The following is a 21,420-nucleotide window of genomic DNA, read 5'->3' as shown; positions in this document are numbered from 1 at the left end:
GTTTCTTTTAAAGCTCCCTTCCAAACCAAGAGCACCAGGGTTTTGTTTGTCTTTCTTACTTAAGAGCATGTTTTAGATTACACAAAGCAACTTCTACCATTTGAAGACACACAGAAATTGTGAACACACTAAAAGCCTCTGAGTGGGCAGCATGGGTGGAATGGTACCAATTCATAGAGTTTGTCTGAAAGATTAAATTCTAATCACCATCTCAGGTGCCCACATTATGGAACTGAGATGGTTACACAAGCTAGGAAAAAAAAAAAAAAAGGGCTGATACCTACAAGAATCAAATGTGTGCTAAGACACACAGCAGTTTGCCTCTGATACTTGTAGGGCTGAAAAGCTTGAATAAGCTTGCTTAATAATTTTTGCTTGAAGATATAAAGACAACGCAAACCCTGGAGTTACACAGAACCCCACAGAAGATTGTAGCCAAACACAAGCATTCAGTAAACTGAGGGGCAGATTCCTGGTATGCTGTGTCCTGCCACAGGAGCAGTGTGGAAGGGTTGGTGTGATACAAACTCATTTAGTTTTCCAAATGATCACTCTACTAAGCTCTAAATTAATCCATATTTATTTTGAGAGACAGGCACTCCTGGCTTACGCAGAGTGAGCTCCCCAATTAAAGCTTCCTCATCTGTCAGCAGCCTCCTTTTGCTTTTGCAAATTAATATCACAAGGAGATAAAAAAAAGAGGGGGTGGGGGGTGTGGAGAGGGCCTAGTGAAACCATGGCAAGCTGTGCTAGCTCCTTTGCCCTGTCGCTGCCTGGGAGACCAGACTTAGAAAATATTGCCAGGTGCTCTTGGCCACAGCCACAAGAGGCATGGCATCAAGCAGTATGAACCCACTTTTGGGGAAGGAAGGTGCTGAAGGATGAGATCTCAAACAGCTTTCTCTGCCCTGATTCTGGCATCCCCTTGTCTGTATGACCAAGCAGGACTGAATCATCTGCTCTCAGCAAAGCACCCAGTTCCTGGGAGGAGCACTCCTCAACAGCTGGGGTGCCAGTGGAAGCGACACAGCTTTCTGCCACCCTCCAGGGGCACAAAACCAGAACATGTTACCAACTGCAATAATGCACCGGCTACTGCAAATCTCTGAAGCAGGCACAGCCTCAAAGCACCACAGAGAAACACAAGAACCTTGCACTGAAACTTGCATCCCAACCAAAGTCACACATTTGCACACCAAGCAAAACAAAAAAACCCAGAGCCTCAATTGACCTCGTCTTCTCCAAGCTTAGTGAGACTGTCAAAACGTAAAAATCGAGAATGAGCTAACGTGGCAAATTCAGCAGCAGTAAGCTATATGTAGATGGCTGTCAACATCAAAGCTATGATTTTCTTGGATGTTAATGAAAAAATTACTAGATTTACAAAATTTTTGTTTGTGGTTTCCAGGGAACTGAAAACTGCCACGTTCATTTCCCAGGAGATGTCCCATTTCATGCTGATGACCTTTCAAGAGCTGTTTTAAGATGGAGGTATGGACATAAAAAGTAAAATTATTCAATCAGTATTTGCAGCTAAATAACTGTTCCAAAGACTGCAAAATTAGAATAATTCCTCCTCTTCTAGCTCAGTCTGTTTAATTACATTGTTACACTGCTTCCAAACTGCCTCCTGAAACAAAAGTTGCCACTTCTGATTACAGAAGTCAATCCCAAAAACAACACAGATTATTTCCATTTACAGCTCAACAGTTCTTTGTACACCCAAAGTCTAAAAATTTGCATTATTTTTAGTAAGTTAAAACTGACCAAGCCTTTTAATTAATGCCTTCAAAATAAGGCCCATGGCTTATATCCAGCAGCAAGTATTGGCTAGGAAAAAAGGTATGTTTATTGGTGGATACTTCAAACAAAGCAAAACCTCCAGCCAACATTAGGGGCTTGATATGGTAAAAAATAAACTGAAAACAAAAAAACGGGGGGGAGGAAACAAAAAAAACAGCAAAAACACAAAACCCAAAAAACCACCTCAAACAACCTAACTGAAAGACCTCTATTTTGAAATATAAAATAAAAAAAAAAATTAAAAAATAACAGCAACAATTAAAGACCTTGACAGATTTTGCCAATAACTGCTGCTTGTAAGATGTCTAGCAGCAATTTGAATTGGATTTTAACTATTCATTTCAAGATCAGCTAAACTGGAAAGGAACAGCATATTAATTCTGATTGCTTTAAGCATGGTTTTCACTTAAAAAAACAAACTTACTGTACCTACATTAAAGCTGAATTCAGCTTGATGCTGAAATCAACAAAAAAATAGTACCTTTCAGACAGACAGCTTTTTCTGTTGGAATTTCTTAAAATAATCTTCCTATAAAATATTTTTCTGTTACAACTAACTTTTACTCAAGTCAGACACTCCCAACAACAGAGCCTGGCAGCCCTTTGTCCCAGCATCCCTACAGAGGGAACTGAGTAGTGGTCCTTCATTTTTATTTCAGTACACCAGGCTGTACCCACTCTGGTTACTAAAAACCACCAGGAGGATACTACTCAAGGTCCTTTATACACAGAATTGTTGAGATTTAAGCTGCTAAAAATTAACACTGTCCTGTCCTTACTTACATTCCCAATGAAGACACATAGACAAAAATAATCAACTTCTTCAAAGTCAAATTTTTAACTGGGGACCAAGACTAAAGCTAGCCACTACCTTGATTACTGTGTTGCCTTCTCTTTTCTTTCCGTGCTATCATGGATGGTATTTTATCTCAGCTTAAAACAGACAGAACCTGTACCTTTTCCATTCTATTGTGAAATGCCTGGTTGTGTTTTAGTCTGCTGGCTTCTTTACACAGCTGAAGGGCTGTACCGTGGGGTACTTGTAAAGCAACATCTTCAGCCAGAGAAGACACCTGGGTGCTGGCCAGATTTTTCATTATGTGGATTTGATATCTTGCAGGCTGGATTCCAGTCTTGTACCATTAAATGAGGCAAAGGGATAAAGAGACAGAACCACTCTATCCCACAGTGCATACAGCTTAAAAGATTAAGTATTTTGTTTCACCCTAGATTTCAATTTTACTCTAATTCAAAAATTTTTTATCTGTAAATACAAATGTGTCTGGTGTGTAAAGCAGTTCTCCTTGGAAGCAGAAAGGTGAATAAAAAGGGAAGCTAGACTGGTTTCTGGAGGAAAATACACTCTTAATCTGGCAAAGGGATGAGAGCCATCCACTGAAAGTAAAAGACAAAGCCTCTCAAACCTACTGCAACACCTCGTTGTGCCAAGTGAGGAACAGTGTCCTTACAGTGAAAGGCACTCATCTCCTACCAGATTAAGGGCTGCAGAATCTAGTACTAAGTGAGGACAAACAGGAGGAAAAATTTTAATTTCAAGCTTTCAGAAGAGTATTACAGTAAATGAAATTATGATAAGTTGCTGTAAATTATTCTGTTTCAAATAGGAATTTTAATACATTTGTCTAGTTAAGGTCAAAGAAGCCAAATTAATAAAATCCACTCTGCAAACCAACCATCAAGGGAATGAGAATCAATTTTAGCTGTGCAGAGTTCACAGAGCACTGGCGGGGGGGAAAACCAGCTATGTGCAGAATCATCAACATGGACAATAGACATGCGTGGGCACACAAACTCCTTGGATTCTGCAAAATAAGATTTTCCACATATTTCAGCGTATTTTAGACAAAATGCACTTTTCATCTTTAAAACAAACAAGGCTCAAAAGTTGAAGCCTGCAAAATTTTTACATATTTTCTTCTGGAGTGCCCAGATGGAAGGCCAGGCTTGGCAGGGCCAGCACTGCACACACGTGTGCTCACCCCCACAAGAGCTCCCAAGAGAAAGGGCAGGCCCATGGAGCAGCACCCCGAAAAATCAAAGCTACCACAAGTGATGAGTAAATCTCTTGAATTGAGTGTAACTCAGCAAGGCTTCCTTCATGCACTTCATGCTTTAAGTCAGCTCTCCTTAACTCTTCCACTTTCTGAGCACAGACAAGACCTTCCACAGAACATCTATCTCCGCTCGATGTGTTAACCTTGTCCCTCCAGCTTTGACAGATGGGCACTGGCACAGCGAGTTCTTGCTGTTTCACTCACTACCCTGTGCAGCACCAACACCTTCTCAGCCACTTTCCTTCCCTAAAGCCATCCATCTGAGGAACTGAAACCTCTGTGCTCAGCACTGCAGCTTCAGCTGGAGCCAGCCCAGACAGAGGCAGACAGGAGACCTGGCAGGCCAAAGCCTTTAGCCCCTTCCACTGCAGGAAGTCAGGAGATTTATTTCTCCTTGCTCTGTCTGTTCAGCCAGGGGTAAGTTTTGACATATACAGGGTTTGTGTTTGTTTGCTCTGCAGCCTGACAAGCAATATAGCACCAAATGAGGTGTGAATTTATTCACTCACTTCAATGCAGCTAATGGGAAAAGATGTTTTGGGACACCAAAACCCTTAAGCTTCAAAGCCAATGGAAATAAAGTGTTTTGGAGAAAATGAAGTCCAAGTGTAAATCAGAGCCAGACACTGGCTTTTGCAACATCACCTCGCATTGCTGAAACAATGCACAGAAAAAGGAGTTCAGTCAAAGAGAAAAAAACCCAGGAAAATAAAGATGACACATGGCCAGCTTCATCACATTATTAACAGCACCAGACATAAAACAAGTACTTATGTTTTTCTTCTGCCTTTGAAGTATTTGATTTCTGTAAAATCCTGGTCTTCAACAATGAGCCACAAAACCAGACTGGCAATTCTGAATGGAGATGGGGGTTTGCTTCTCTCGAGACAGTCAAGAGGCAAAAACACAGTCTGTCTCTGACCAAACTCAGAGCCATTCTGGCAGTTTAGCCTCATAAATATTTCAAATGTCTCATGTGCTACCCTATCTCTTCCTACAATAAGTCACAGGACAGATATGCTGGAGCAATAAACAAGTAAAGTAATAGCAACAAACACACTGCCTAGATTTCTTGGCATTTTTTTTTAACGGTAGGAAATAAAATGTCTCCCTCCACCCCCACGATATTCACATTCTCTCTTCTGCAAGCATTACATTTTGGGACCAATTTTATGGATGTGATATGAAAGAAAAAGCTATAATAGAAAGTCCGAGCAGAAAATAAATTACAGAATAAATTCTACAGCAATGTAGAGAGGGGGGAAAAAAAAGATCAGCAATTCTAATCCAGAGAGTGTGAATACAACTCTTAATTACACATCACTCCTTGGATGTGTAATTTGAACAGCAAATAGAAAACAAACAAAAAACCTTCCCCACAACAAAAATCTTCCAAAAACCAGTAACTGTAGATCAATGATCACTGGTCATCTCCCCTCCACAGTTATCGATTCCATTTTTCTCACATACTCTACTTCACTGGTCCTGCTCTACCTCAATACTGCTACCTACAACAGTTTCCACTCTGACCAAACACATCTGCAAAAAAGCTCATTATTAACATGATTCATATTGAAAAATGAGAAAAGGAGGGGCCACTCTTGTAAATTTGTGAAGCATAACTTGCAGCTTTTTGTTCAGTTACATAGCACCTTGCTATCATAAATCCGCACTTGTACAATTCCTATCAGTAACAGAGAGTGTTTCTTGCACCTTCTGCACAATTTCTCTGTATCTCAGTTTCAGAGACATAAAACAGGGACCATTTTTCTCTATTACACATCAGTCTTGTAAGACTGGATTAGTAATGGAGCTGTGTGGCTGCAGAATTTTTGCGCAGAGAAATCGTTAGCACTTTATTTCCACACAGCAAAGTGTCATTTTGTAGTTTTACACCATTACCACTGAACAGAGAGCTGCTACCATCTGGCCTTTAACAGGAGATATAAATCCTTCTTATAAGTAACCGTGGATGTGAAATGTAGAAAAGTTGATGGAAGATGATTTGTGTACCCAAATTAGGGAGTGATAGAAGAGATGACTTTTGTGCACAGTTACAAGGGAAGTTGTAAGGAAGCCTAGTGCAGAACCAGGATTTTCTGACTTTTGTTTCTACCATTAGACCACACTCCAGAAGAAAGAAAAGCAAAGTCTATTCCACCCTCCAAGTAAAAAATACCTAAATAGAAAAAAATGTCCAAAATTTATCAAAAATTATCAATTATCAAGTCTGCTCTGAACAAAAGAAGGTGCTAAACTGACTGACACAGAACTATTTACATAAGGAACAAGAATAACTTTTACTACCACTTTTAGTAACTGTAAGCCTGTACAGCTTTGCAAGCTCTTCTGGTTTCAGTATTCTTAAAAATCATTCTGCTGCTTCTGGCTACATCTGAAGAGAGACAGAGAACACTATCTGAAATTTCTATGCTGTGACTGGGAACTTGCATTGGGATAGAAAAAAATTCCACAGTACATGTGTATATTGTGTATGCTGCATTATTCCTCTCCTTTTCACATCAGCCACCTGGAAACTGGAATATGGCACCAGGATGGAAAACCATGTACAGAGATACAGTGAGGAAAATACAGTATGATGACAATAAAAGGATGCATCAGCTTGAAGATATTGAGACATCAATTTGAGCTGAGTAAAACTGCATGGGGGAAGGTTTGACACGTACTGCAGTTTTATTTGCAAAGCTGTAAGTCTTAGAAAATTAATATAAAAAGAATAATCAGAATTTTTTAATATCATATCAATAGCCAGACTTTCTCTACCTGTGCCCTAAAGGTAGAAATATTTAAATGAAGCCGTTTGTTTTCATTCAGCACAAAAAAGAATTCCCAGAACACTTTAAATTTAGATTTCTTCGTTCACTCACTCAAAAAGAGGTGAAATCCTAATTAGCATTCACCAAGAGAAGATGGAACCTCCCCTTTAAAACAGTTTCTGAAAGAACTGTGATTATCATGAATTACGAAACTGAAGCACTCATATCTGTTTGGCAAAGCATAGGGATTGTGTGCCATATATGATTGCTCAGGCACAGTAAAACCGTGGAGCTGCTGCCTACAGACAAGGTCCAAGCACACATGTGCACATTGCTTGATCAGCAAAATCAAGTCTGAAAGCTCAACGTGACACAGTGAGTTCCCATTTTAAAGAGGGCACACTTTGTCATAAGAATTTTCCATGGCCTGGGTCAGCAAACATCTGCCTGAATAAAACACAAAAATCTGATTACAGCTGATTATGGAGATTGTATTCAATGGAAGAACAAAGGCCTGGGGGCTTGCTACAATTTTGAGTATTTCAGTAACATAAAAAGCTTCACTATTTCAAAGTTAATTAACCAGCAAGAAGGCTTGAGGTTGTAAAGAAAGCGAGATTTCCGGCCCTGCTCAGCCCATGTGTGCCACAGCACACCTGGAAGTCTCCCAGAGTAACCAAATGTGGACAAAAGTTGTCCCTTAGTAGCAACAGCCAGTTCTTTTGCTATTCACCATAAGCATCCAGGCTTTCCATCCCCTGAAAATGGTTCCATTACATACATTGATTTTATACATACACACCACACCTTGAACTATATGTCTGTACTTACTATGCACAGGTGACACTTCTTTGTCATGTGTTAGAAACCTTCCTTAAGTTCCTTAAACCTTCCTCCTCCCACCTTAACTTCTTTACTGGAAGGGATGCTCAGTATCAGGAGTTAAGATCCCACCAATAAAACCCAAGCTAATCAGAGATGATGTTGGCAGAAACACAAGAAGGCTCTGTGGCTCTTCTCTGAAATAATTACTTTTGTTTCACACGCTGGTTGTTCACATTTAAGTCTCTGTTCTTGTATCTCCAAACCCATCCGGATCTGCCTTGTTTACCCTGTACACACTGGCCAGAAGACATTCAAACAGGGAGAAAAGCCTCACATTCTGCTCCTCACTCCCTCACTCCCCTGCTGCTTCCCCACCAGCTCAGATCACCTCACAGCCCATCCTGCCCATCTCTAAGCAATGCTGAAACAAGACAGGTGAATATTCCATGAAAAAGCTGCAAGGCTGACCATTTTAAAAAGCTTCCTAGGGCAGCAAAGAAGAAACTAACCCCACAGAAGACCTACCAAGGCTTCTCTAAGCCCATCTATGTCACAGCACAGAAGGAAGATGAGGGTAAAACAACTCATTCCGTGAGGTTAACAAGGCAGCAGGTTTCTGCTTCTCTAGGTCTTAATGGGGTTGTCAGCCATAAGAGGTACTGACAGTTCTCACAATGAGGTGAACACAAACAAATCAGGATAAATTGCAGTCTTCCTATAGTCAAGAATAGCTCAAGACTATTTTCTTTTTTTTAAAATTACAGTTCGTTGACTTTACCATTAACTGCAAGTCAAGTACGCATCCTCCTTTTTAACAGCTGTTGCTGAAAGTAGTATTATTCTTCCCCCTACAGCACATGATCTAGTTCCCTAAGAAGTTTGTCTGAAACAAATTTATTTACTGAAGTCAGCATTTTTTTTGTCCCCAGGAGGAAGCATGCTTTGTGTACTGTAAATGCTTTATTAGGGTCCACTCCAGACAACAGGACTGAATCTATGGGCAAAAATTCCTGTTTCCAGTAGAGCAACAGGAAAAGAGACAAGGGACTGCGCTGTCACCTGCCACTGTACTACAACATTAGCCACTGCCAGCAATACTGAATGACTGCTGATGGGTCAGATGAACACCCAGCACCAGGACTGGATAACCCTCACACTGAAAATGTAGGTAATGCCTGCTTTTACTGCCATTTTCCCTTGCAATACAGCTTCTCCCGAGGCAGCTAGAGCAGGAGGTGGCTCCAGGAACAGATGGGGAGCAGAGAAGCACAAAAATGTATCTAGCAGCTCCCTGCTCCAAAAATACACTGCACAAATGGCCACATGGAAGCACAAACTGACACAAACCCTAGTTCCAGGCACAGGGAAAGAGGCTGGGCAGCCAGCAGCTTTTGCCCTTGCAGATTCTCCAGTGTAATAAAAGTCAGAAGGTACTGGATTTTTACCTGCAGCCATAGGGCCTGACCAAAACTCCTCTCTTCTGTGCAGAGGCCCTTTGTCACACAACCCATGGAAATAATAGCTGGAGATTTCCACCCCTGCAAACCTTAACTGAAATTGCCTGCTGAAACTTTCCGATGCAATGCTGAATTTGCTGGCCAGACAGAAAACTCAGGCATGTTTTAATATCACAAAAAAACCTTCCCTCTATGAAGCAAAGCTAAAAAATAAGGGAGAGGCCCAAGGTTCAAAAACAACAACACAGCAGAAAACTTGTCATAACCACTGGCATCACAGACCTGTCAACCACAACAGTGTTGTATGCCTGGAGAAAAAGGGTGTCCTGGCTCTCTGGCAGCAGTGTTGGTGTGGAGCTGTGGCAGGCTCTGACAGGGCAGTGGGGCACAGGGGGCTGCCACAGCCCCACAGGTAGCTTGTGATGTGTCAGGGCCAGTCCCTCACACCCAGCTCTCTGTAGGACCCTACTCCAGCACTCTCCTGGCAGCAGCTGCACACCTTCAGCTTTTCTTCCCAGAAAAGAGGGAAGGATGTGTGGGGGCAGGAAGGAAAAGTTGCCTTTCCCCCCTGGTGACAGGACAGCCTTACAGTCACAGACTAAAGAAAGTACCATGTCTCCAGCAGTGCACGTTTATAATTCTAGCACTATGGGTGATCAGACACTGTCAATCCTCCAGCAAAACCTCCCTTGATTACATCAGTGGCTATGAGAATTCAGGGTGTTAAGACTACTCTTGGTGAGCCTTCAGTCAAGAATTTTTAAAAATCAAATGCCATTTAGTACAGGGAAAAAAAGTTAATCTATGGAAAAGGAAGTAATTCCTTTATTGCTTTAAGACTGTGTGTCTGTCCCAGTATCTTGAATGGATATGTAGACACAGGAGCTCAGAGTAGCCATCTACAGGGAATAAAGTAAACCATTTTAGCAGTAAAGACAAAAAACCCACCAGCAAATAAATATATAAAAGCACAGCTTACAACCCTAATTCCCTTTTCCACACAAACCCCAAAAGAAGGAGGGGGCAGGGGGAGATAAAAGGGGTGTGTGAACACCATTGTGTTTTTAAAAAGTATCTTTCAAAAAGTGTTAACAGTAAAAAAAAGCCATCCTAAATATGCCTCCAAACCAAGTAACACTGTTATAAATTCTTTCAATTTTTGTGGTATGAGAGGAAGTGGTAAAAAATGGGTCAGGCCTTTCTCATTCTTAAAATTTTCTTACATGTCAAAGATGAAGGAATGCAAGGGGAATTCACTCACTCAAGAGACACTTACTCCAAGCACTCTATCCAGCTAAGATCTGCTCTTGAAGAGAAAAAGAAGTTAAGAAATCTTGTTCTCTTGAAATTTTTCACACCTTTATACAACTATTGCTCAAGTTACCTACAGGAAATGACAAACCACTAAATCAGATTTCCAAGAGACACAACTGATAAAAAGACAGGTACAGTCAGAAAACACAGCCAAATACCTTTGCCCACCTGTCAGCATGGCCAGAGCTGTAACTCCAGAGCTAAAACCATGCCAGGTGTCACCAGGAGCTGTCAAGGTTAAATCCTTTGCTAATAAACCAAAGATAAATCAGCAACAGATTGGTTTGGAAATTTACAGATCTGAGTGAGATCTTTGCTGGAAAAGAGAAGTTCTGACAGCTCTTTTTTGTTCTTTTAAATCTCTTCCTGTGTACTGACATAAACAAAGGGATTCAGAGTTTACTCAATAAGCAGACACTGGAAGTCAAGGAAATTCACAATACTCGCTGAGTGGCAGAGTACAATGTGCTGCCAACTGGATTCAATGATCCAGATTCTCCAGTTACTTCATTCAGTACAGCTTTTGGTATTAGCAGTACTGGCTATGCAAATACTCTTCCCAAGCACAGCTGGGAGGGGAAAGTTAGTTTACGACACCAGATGTAAAAGCAGAGGTGTGACTGCACCAGTCTTAGCCCTAAAGAAAGGTCAAGGCTTGCTATCATCCTGGGGCATCAGGCAGCAACATACCTAATGGAAGAGCTGACTTAGGGAATGTCTTTCGTCTGCCTGGCCTAGGCGAAAGGTGACGGGGCTTGTCCCAACAGGAGCAGATGAATATACACTCCCAGCAAAGCTGCACACCCATCAGAACCCACATCTCCCACCACAGCAGCCAGTGCCACCCATCTGGCAGCCCCAGACAGCTCTGACCTGTCCTACAGCACCAAGGCAGCAAACAGCACTTCTTGGGTGAGAAAAGAAGCCACTGAACATGAAGGGTGACTGCTCATTACAGGTGCTTGTGGAGGTGGCACACAGGAAATGAGCAGCAGCAGTACAGGAGCCAAAACTGATGTGGTAGGAGAGAGTCTTAAAATACCCTGGATTGCTCTAATTCAGTTGTTCCTGGAACTAGAAATTATTTTGCCCTTGTGATGTTTGGTCAGCACCGAAGTCATTTTTCAAAACAGATCCATTAGAAATGAAAGGTCAGAGCTGCTTGTGTGCCGTTAAGCTGATACAGCAGCTCACCCAAAACAAAGCCCACGGAACGACTGCAGGAGCGTGCACATGAAATAAAACCCGAAACCAGTTTGTGCTAAAATAAATACACAGAGCCACAGAAACTGCAGCTCAGCAGCTGCAGACAGTTAAGCAGCTGCAGAGCCTGGCCGTAGCTTTGGAGTAATCCTCAAGAAAGTCTCCTTAAATAATAATAAATTAGAAACAAGAAGAACCCCCAATAATGACTCTCCACTACAAAAAGAACCTCAACAGGCAAACGAGAATTACTTCTGCACTGCTCATCTTTACAGGTCTGCAGGCAGCTAGAAACTGTAGTTCACAAGGTCACGTACTTCTGATTCATCTCAAAAGCTTGTGCACTTTGAAGCCCTACAGTGACAGCACAGGGCACTGACTCAGGATCTGGGTGATTTAGCTGAAGCACTCTAAGATGCTCTTGCCTGAAGCTGTGGCTCATCTCACCGCTCTGGCAGATTTTCCTCCCCATTGCATCAGGGCAGCATAAGGGAGGTGTGCCTGCTCCTCAGCTGCTGCAGTTCACAAATGGGAGCTGAAGTTGATGGCACTTAATACTAACACACCTCGCAGCCTCACTGTCACCCTGCCTCTGCTTCAGGGCACAGCTCGACTGCTGCTTAGGGATAGTGACATCCAGCTCCACTCCTGAATCCAGAAAACCTCATGAGTCAGAGCCTTAGACAACAGCAATGTTAGTTATGGCTCTGCTAATTTTAGCTCGTGCTTAACCCACAGTTCCCAAATCCCTGCAATACCTCTCCAGGTGCCAAAAGCCACAGCTACCCTATACCTCAACTGCCAAAACACACAGCTTCCAGATGAGAGGCTCTGGTGCACTTACAGAAACTGTACGCTGCAGAAAGACATTTTTCAAATAAAGACAAGAGGAAGAAAACAAGGACAGCTTTATTTACCCTACTGCTCTGCGCATATCTTAAAATAAGGAACAAAAGTTCATCTGCACAGTTCCTGTGTTTCAGAGTCCACTCCAGGACACACAAGACAGACTTTGTGCAGAGGGTAGCTCAAGAAATGTCCCACAAGGTAGCAAACAGACTGCCAGGGCCAGCTTCTGCCCCAAGGAGTGAAAGGAGAGAGAGGGGCAAGGGAAACAAACACACACTTCACACACCCTCCTCAGAGTAAACTGGGAAAGCTTTTAGAAGTAAATAAACACACACACACCCGCCCCCATATTCTCAGAAAGCCACCCAAGCAGAATGCTTTTACTACCGTAGCTGAAGGGTTTGTTTTATAAGAAGAGTTTTCTCAGATTTAGTCAACATTACCAGCCTCCTCCTCCTCCTTCTCTCCTTATTCACACTAAACTGTGAAAGGGACTTCAGCTCTCTCCAACCAATTAAAAACTAATTGAAGCAACACACTGGCACTATACAGCCTGAACAGTCTAAGAGATGGCAAACTCAGCTCATGAGGCCTACACAATGTCATAATATTTAATTTTATTTCACCTCATAGCACAAACAGCTGAAAAGAATATTCACAAGGCTCCAACCCCAAGAAAAAAATGTGAATCTTTATTGCAGTTCAAGTCCACTAGGTTCAAATCAACAGCACACATCCTTAACTGCATGTGTGCACCACAGTGCCTGCAGGAACAGAGCAAGGTTTTATTTGCTCCAAAAGCTCCATGAGAAAGCTACACACACACACAGTTTCTCTCTCAAAAAATAAAGTTATGTTAGAATATAAGTTAGTGCATTTTATTCATTCAAGGAGACATCTTCACCACTCTGACCATTAAAATGAAAATTGTCTATGCCTGGATACAATCAAACATTTTCTGCTTTTGCTAATTATTTTTGTTACTGCCAGGGCAGGGAACAAGGAATTGCTCTAAAGAAATGTGTCTCTCAGAGACAAACAGAATTCAGAACAAGTATTTATAATCTTTCCACCCTACAGATATTTTGTGCCTGTATCTATCAATGCATTCTTTTATAAACTGGACACTGAGTCACAAGCATTCCTAAAACCTTGCTACAAATAGAAAATGGGTATAAATGGGCAGCACTGACAACCTAAAAATTCATCAGCAAGAAAGATTTCACAAACACCCGTACCTTTCCTACTGAAATGTCTTTGCAGCCAGCAACTTTGATGAGAAATCCCTTATTTGTGCTCCATGGAACAGACCTGAGGCTGTAAAAAGGGTTAGGAGGGGAGCTTGGCAAGGTAGGGAAGGAAAGCAGCTGGCATTAAGAAGTTGGGATTGGTAGACAACCTGCCAACAGAAATCAGGCAAGAGTCCATAGGAGCAAATCTAGGTTTTCTACAATCCTGCAATGAAGGATTTATTTTTTATTTTGGATACAAAGAAGAGAGATGCAAAATGACAGAGAAGAATTGCTTTTGTGTGTGGATAGTAAATGTGTTTTAATTGACTGCAGAGAGAAAGGGGGAAGACAGCTGTAAGGCAGCTGGTGGTGATTATTTGGAAAGAGTACATTTGACACACAGTTTAAGCCCTCAAAAAATCCTCAGTCAAAACCAGAAATTAATGACAAAGAAAATGCTGAAGTGTATTTGTAAATGGACATTATTTAGTGTGGAATCAGAACTCAATAAAAAGTATAAGGACAGAGTACAATTTCATTGAGAAGAACAGAAGACAAAACACAGGAGAAACTGCGTGGTGCTTTCCTTGCACAAATTATACATGCTACAGTACACCTACATCACCAACACCCCAATCTGATCAAAAACTCTGCAGAGCAAGCCCATGACACAACAGCACAGTGCACAGCAAAACTAATTCAAAGAGATTCAATATAATCATCTTTTATAGTCAAATGCACTTAGGTACTCATGAAATCCCCTCTAACAACCGTGCAAAGCAAGAAAATTAATTGAGCAATGTGACAGCCTGACCTCATGCAGGCAAACAAGGATTCTTCTACAGCAACCAGTTAAGCCCAGTTCTTTTGGTGGCCTTCGGCACTGACGGGTTTGCTGGAAAGCAGCAAGCAGAAGGCAAGCAGATCAGTGTGAACCGTGGAATCTCAAAAAGCTCATTTCTCTCCCATGCACAATGCATGCCAAATCTTAAGATTCCTGCAGCATCCAGTTATGAAACTACAATAGAAGAGGAAAACAGATGGCTAAAGCCTTTTGGGATAAAAAAAAAAAAAAAAAAAAAAAAAAAAAAAAAAGAGAGATTAAGCCTTACTTCATTTCCAAAAGAGAAATATGTGTATTTGAAAAGAGAGAACCTACTTCAGACCATACCTAATCAATATAAAAACAGGCAACTTGCCTCATGGCCATGAAGCCTGTCTTCAGTTAAAGCTTCTGAACATATGAAAATTTAACCCTTTTAAGCATCATAGCTCACTGTATTTCTAAGCAGGATTTAAAAGCAAAGCAGTTCATGTAAGAAATGACAGACATTATAAGCATTGTACAAAAATAACATATTTCTTTCTCTCTAAAGCAAACCCTGAATACAAATCCTATATAAAAGCCTCTATGTTTATTTTTTTCCAGCCTTTGTGAGCAGCTAGTGCCTATGTTGAGGTGAGCAGCTTTCTTGTTCATAAAAGCAACCAGTAAACAACAGGTTAGGAACTTGGCAATCTCAACTCTCCAAGTTCAGCCATTCTCTGTGGAAACCAGTCAATATTACATTTGAAGCCTCTATGGAGTCCTTGACTTGTGAGACATCACACAACAATAAGGAAACAAAAAAGCCACCCAAAGGAGCTCATGTGCTCAGCAGTAGATGTTTCATCAGCTCTATAAAACTGCTATCAGAGCTTCAGGTCCAAGTACTGTGACTGATCTCTGGTCCAAAGGAGGAGTTTCCTCCTCTGCTGAGCCTGGATCTCAGACAAGCTGCAACTCAGCTGCCTGAACAGGGGCCTCCAGCAGCTGGGCAGCCCCAGGGTACACAAGAGATTCATGCCAGGCTGGCAGCTTGAACCAGAATCAACAGGAGACCTGGGCTTCTTCAAACTGGCAGCTGGGACTGGCAGTAAACCCAAAGGCATCCCAAAGAGGGTCTGACACCAATGTTCAGGCAACTGGACTGGGTCCCCTGCACAAGCCACAGCACCCCACCTGCCAGGGATGCCCAGCACACTCCTGCCCCACACAGCAACCCTCTGCCCTGACAGCACAGAGCAGGAAATCCAGTTGTTTCTGTAGAAGCCTAAGCAAAATGAATGAGTCTGATTTCTGGTTTTATTCAATGACTGCACTGAGGATAAGCACTGAATTAACTCCCTCGTATCACACATGGTCCTTTCAGGCCAGGGCTGCAGTTCACTGGTGAGGCTGCGTGGAAAATCCTGAGCTGCCCCAGCTTAGTCCAAGGGTAAACAGAGGATGACACACTCCAGCACTTTCAAGCAAGCACCTTTCAAAAAAAATCAACTGCTTATATGATTAATGCAAAGTATTATGTTTTTGCAGTAGCAGGAGTCACTAATCCATATTAAAGACCAAGACTACATCTGTTTATTTATTTATTTTTAATGAATGGTTCTAAATAAACCAACTGTTCAATTTTTCAAAGGTACTGAGCAGCCACAATAATTAGGTCTGGGTCAGTGGGAGCTGCCAAAATGCCACAGAAGTGACTCAGTCCTGTTAATTATCTGAAAAATAAGGAACAGCGACAGCACTGGACACTCCATCACGACCTATCTCCCCCAAACACACCACCAATGAAAAGCAATCATTTGAGAGTGGCTGTCCATAACCACTAGCAGGAACAAGAATCAGAAGTTATAGACAGGAGAGAAAGCAAGGAAAGGTTTCAGCCCAATCTGGCCAAATGCTGCTGTACCTAGATATAATCCTTTAAAAAGTTAAGCAGCAACACCACAGCAGTGGCAACTTCTCACAGTGCCATGAGAATGCGAGGAAAAAAAAGAGCAGGAGCTATTTAAAAAAAAAAGTTTAAAAAAAAAACAAACTAAAACAAAAACAAACAAAAATTCCAATCAATACAAGTCCAGAGGAAACACAGAGTATTAAAGCCAACCAGAAGTTCACTCAACCTTGCAAACCATCCACAATCAGAACAAAAATATTCTAAACACAGGTCATTTTTTGAAGAGCCAGACAAATGCAAACCTAACAGAAGATAGAAGTTCACAAAGAGGCATACAGCCTGTTTTGGTCATGCACAATCCTTGCTCACAGACACTTCTCAGTTTCAGTGTGTTTATGACTGTGTTGTCATTTACTTTAAAATATGAATGGAGCATTCTTTTCCTCCAGAAACACTGCATTGTTAAAATGCCAGTACATTAAAATAACTTACTGCTTACTACATTTCAATCAAACAAACTACAGACTACAGCACTGACACTTAATATATACTGAGTGCTTTCAGCAAGAACAGCATATGGAGCTCATTTCTTGTGTTTTGTTCTCACATGGGCCAAACTCTGAGCCAAGACTTAGAAACAGATGAAGCAGCGATCCTGTCAGCATGCACAGAAACTGCATCTTCTCCAAAGTTAAGGAAACACTTAGTTGAAGGCTCTCAAAATACATAAATATTTAACCCTTTGTTTCTATAGAAGTTTGATTTAGGAAGTTTGATTTAGGGCAGAAATATAATATTTTAGGTTGCATGCTTAAGGAACATTTTTGTTTAGGTTCTCAAAATAACAGGAAGCAGAATCAAAAAGCTTACAGTCAAAGGACTTCATGAGTTATGTTTTTCCCTATTGTGATTTTTCCTAGAATTCATCCACATTTCACCACCATAATGTTCCTTTGTAATAACCAACACAAGCACTGATCTTCTCTATATTTACATTCAAGAATGTAAAATGAAGGTTCAGAAAGATGACCTTTTTGCAAAAAATTAGTTCCATATCTGAGGTTTTGAATGGCTCTCTCACTACTCCATACACAGACATTTTGCTAGGTGGGCACTCAGTTATGATTAACCAATAATCTGCCTGTTCCTAAAATAATAAGATATTTCACAGAAGAACTTTTGTGTATGACTTTTTCTTAAACCAAAGAAGGGTTAGCTGCAATTCCAGTGCAAACATTTCTCTGCAGAACTTATACTTTAGTGCTGAAGCATTCTGCAAATTCTCAGCAACAAGTGAATCAGAATGAAAACGAAACCTAAAACAGCATAGTTCATGCAAACAGAACATCATAAGTAATAAACCCAACTGCTGAAATCAACCTGATCAACTAAAATCACCGGGAAAAATTCCTTGGCCTCTTTGGGACAGCAGATCCCATGAGATAATCAGGACACCCTTTTTCAACTTCTATAATGTTTTCATTTGTAGTTTATTCTGTGAAAGCAAGTTCAACTTCCAGAACAATTCTGTTTCTTAAACATTCTAGGAATGAAGACAACTTCCTAAAAAAAAAAAAAAAAAAAAAAATCCAAAATGTTTAACCTGACAGTGTTCCTTTAAGGCAGAGCAGTGTGCAGCCTTCCAGCATATTTGACAGCTATTTCCTACTCCAAGAGATAGAATTTAAGTTTGTAGAGGCAATTACTCATAACCAGTGAAAGCAGCCAATGCAAGTGCCAAACTTGCCAACAAGAAGAAAGGCCAAGTATTAGAAAGGAGGCTGCAGTTTATTACAAGGCAATTTGAACATCTCAGTCCACAAGGTCTGGAAAGTATTTTTTTCATCCCCTGACACTACATGCTCACACTAACATGAGGAATTATGTCAGTAATATCAATATTCCAAACATATAAAACAGCAGTTAAGCATTTATATAATGGAGATCTTCCCCTGACTATTTAAAAGCTGCTTCTAGTCTTGCCTAGCAGATTTATTTAAGCTCATTTTGCACAGGAAAGATGATGTGCCAGACCCACACCATTAACTGCTGTCTAGTCAGCTCCAAAGCCATCCAACTGGACCACCATCACCCAAAATTCCTGTCTGACTAAACAAATGCATTAAGGCAATTCCCAAAGACCTGCCCCTTGCCTCTTCCTGTTAAAAGCTGGAAAGGAAAAATGGAAAAGAAGGAGAAACACGACCTCCTCAGGTAAGGAAGTCAAGAATCAAAATGGGCATCCAACCCATATGTCCCATGACCACTATGTCCAGGACTGATCTCCAAAGCCTCCAAAAACACAAAGCTTGTCAAAAAACACAAGTGTCTGTAGATAACCCACAGCATCACCAAGCTGAATTGGAAGTTGGAAAACAGCTCATGGGAAATACTAAAAAAAATTTAAACAAAATAAAAACCAAACAAAAAAGCCGCACTAAAACCCCAACAACCAAAACCACACCAAGTCACAGATGCAGGCTAACAAACTACCCTCCTCTGCAAGGTAAAAACAATGCCAGCCTAGAAAATCAATAGTACAGAACAAATCCAGCAGGTCCAGGGTAACCATGCAGCAAAGCCAGTAGTCACTGAGAAAAACAGCTCATGCAGCTACTTCTGCAATGGGCTGGCAAGAGAAGGTAAGGGGATGCAAGAGCAATGCACCTACCACACAAAACACAGCGAGCCATATTCATCCTATTTCAGCACCAGCAACTTACTCCATCATTTTTTACAACAACATGAGCTGCCTCTTACCATTTTTTGGTGCACTCAACCATCAATTCCTGGTAAGAGGCCACAAACTGGAACTTGGATGCATGTTTCCCAACACGCTGCAGTCTTTTCCAAACTGAAGCCATGATGGTGAGAAATACCAGTCCTCTTACACAGCAGCAACTGCGTGAATACCAATGTAGGTTTCAAAGAGCGTGTGTGCTTGATATTAGCAGATTTATATACAGACACAGTAAAAAGAGTGTGTGAGAAACTTGATGGGATGTCTACAATTCATATTCTGTCTCTCCCCTCCTCAGGGTAAATCCCAGTCTAGCGGAATGGCTCATCACTGGCCAGGAGCAGCATGCAATAGCAGTAGACAGGTAATGGAAAAGAAGTTCTCTCATGGAATCATCATTCTTCACACGGTAGGTGAAGGGAAGACTGCAGGACTGGAAGACAAATAAGACAGGGAGAGAAGGCATTGGTTAATACACTTCATACTAAGTGCTGCAATTGCACGTGATCTCGTACCTTTCAAATAACTACAATCAACCACAACAACATACCCCCCTCCTGTTGTCACACACTTACACACATTCCCCCCCAATTAAATAAATAAAAATACTGCAACAATTTCAGGAATTCAAACCACGAGACTGTTCAGAAACATATCAACATATCCTATTATCAGCAGCATCATAATTGGCAACAACAACAAAAAAGGGCAGCTCAGGGCCACACCGAATCCTTGTGAAGCATCTCCGGGAAGCAATGCAAAGTGGCTGAGGTGCTGCCAATATGCACCCAGAGGGAGGGACACGGGGAGATGAAGTTCTTTGTCTTGATGACAAAAGGTGTAACAGTTGTTTCCTGTAACACACCTCCAGCTTTCATTTCTCTGTCCAAAGAGAAGGATCAGCCAAGAAGACAGAAAGGGAGTGTTGCTGCTCAAATGCCTGTGCCAGGGTGAGGAGGAGAACAAGAGAGGAAGGGGCATTTCCCGAGTCCTGGCTACCCAGGATTCCCCATCTTCCTCGCTGCATCATGTTGAAATGGAAATGCCTCTCCATCCTGCACTGAGGAATGATCATCAGGGAGGTGAAAAGGGAGAGAAACACAGGTGGGTCTCCTCCCTCGAAGGAAAGCAGCATCTGCGCTGGGTGCGGAGGGAAAAGCCTTTTCATTAGGAATACAGGGAAGCACAAGCTGGCCGCAGCTGGCGAGAAGTCAGGGTAGGATGGCAGCAAGGCTGGCGAGGCGACTACCTGAAGCAGAACGGCCCCTGGGAAGGGGGGTCCCCACGGAGCCCCGGGGCGAGGAGCGCCCCGCTCCGCCTCAGCAGCCCGTGTCACCTCCGCGCCCAGCCCGCCGGGGCAGCGCCCCCCGCCCTTGGCCGGGAGCCGAAGCCGTTTAAAAATTAAAACGCCACCGGCGGGGTGCAAGGAAAGGAGCGGCGGCTGCGGGAAGGGACGGGCGGCTCCCCGTGCGGCACTCACCTGCCGCCGGCTCCTCGCGGGCGGTCCCGCCGGGCGGGCGCGCTGGCACCACACGGCAGGCGAGAGTCAGCGCTGCCGCTGCCCATTACTGCAGCAGCCCCGCCGCCGGCAGCGCCCTGCGGCTGTCCCCGTCCTCCCGCAGCCTCATGGCGAGCACCGCTCCCCCGCCGCTCTCCGCGCCGGCCGGGCAGACAGCGCGGGTCGCAGCGCGCCTCACGCCGCCACCATCGCCCTCCTGCCGGCGCTGCGCCGCGCCTCACCCCGGCCCGCCGCTCCGCCGCCCCCGCCGCCCGCCGGGGCCCCGCCCCTGCCGCGCCATTGGCCCCATTGCTGGCCCTACGCAGTCCATTGGGTACTGTGCCTGTCGATCATCCCGAGAAGCGGAGGGGGGAGGTGGTGAGCGAAGATCCTCATCTCCCGCCCCCAGCTCCACCTCTGCTCTGACTGGTCACAGAGCCTGAGAAGGCGGGGCTACTTGTGAGGAGGGGCGACTCTATAGGTCAGTATGGCCGTCTGTCAGCGCGAGGACGCTCGGCGATTGGCTGCGGCGCTTCCCAAAGGCGCGGGGTGGGCGCGGCGTGAGGAGTGGGCTGTCAGGGGATGGGCGTGGCCCCGCCGCCGCCCCCGGGACTCGCCGCCGCCCCAGGGCCGGGGAGCGGCGGGAAGGGAAGGGCCGGGACCGGGGCAGGGACGGAGGGAGCCGGGGAGGGAACCTACGATGTCTCCCGTGAGGTGGGCGTGGGGCGGCTGAAGGGAGTGAGCGGCCCCGGATGGAGGCGGCGGGAGGGGAGGAGGAACCGCGGCGAGGGACAGTCCCCGCGCGGAGGGGCTGGTCAAGCAGCGGGCCTGACCCGAGTTCTGCAGCACAGGACAGGCCCCGGTCCTTTTGGCGCTCCCGAGTTCGGGTGCGGATGGGAAATCGATGGAAATGGAATACCACAGGCA

General features: G+C 43.4%; 1 protein-coding gene across 14 annotated transcripts in view; it reads right to left on the bottom strand.

Annotated features, from left to right (window-relative positions):
* The window catches only part of EHBP1 (EH domain binding protein 1), a 207,987-nt gene extending 187,239 nt beyond the window's left edge, over positions 1-20,748 (bottom strand). For all 14 annotated transcript variants that reach the window (XR_009277165.1, XM_058834762.1, XM_058834763.1 and 11 more), the window contains exons 1-2: positions 20,476-20,748; positions 19,016-19,428 (exon numbers count right to left, since the gene is read on the bottom strand). Coding sequence is in view for 13 of the 14 variants with exons in the window: in XM_058834762.1 (XP_058690745.1) it covers positions 19,016-19,119 (104 nt within the window). In the remaining variant the exon portion in view is untranslated. The remainder of the gene's footprint in view (positions 1-19,015; positions 19,429-20,475) is intronic.
* Positions 20,749-21,420: the final 672 nt, after the last annotated feature.

The sequence above is a fragment of the Poecile atricapillus genome, chromosome 3 (assembly GCF_030490865.1).
Source record: "Poecile atricapillus isolate bPoeAtr1 chromosome 3, bPoeAtr1.hap1, whole genome shotgun sequence".
NCBI lineage: Eukaryota > Metazoa > Chordata > Aves > Passeriformes > Paridae > Poecile > Poecile atricapillus.
This window is presented reverse-complemented; position numbering and strand designations above follow the sequence as displayed.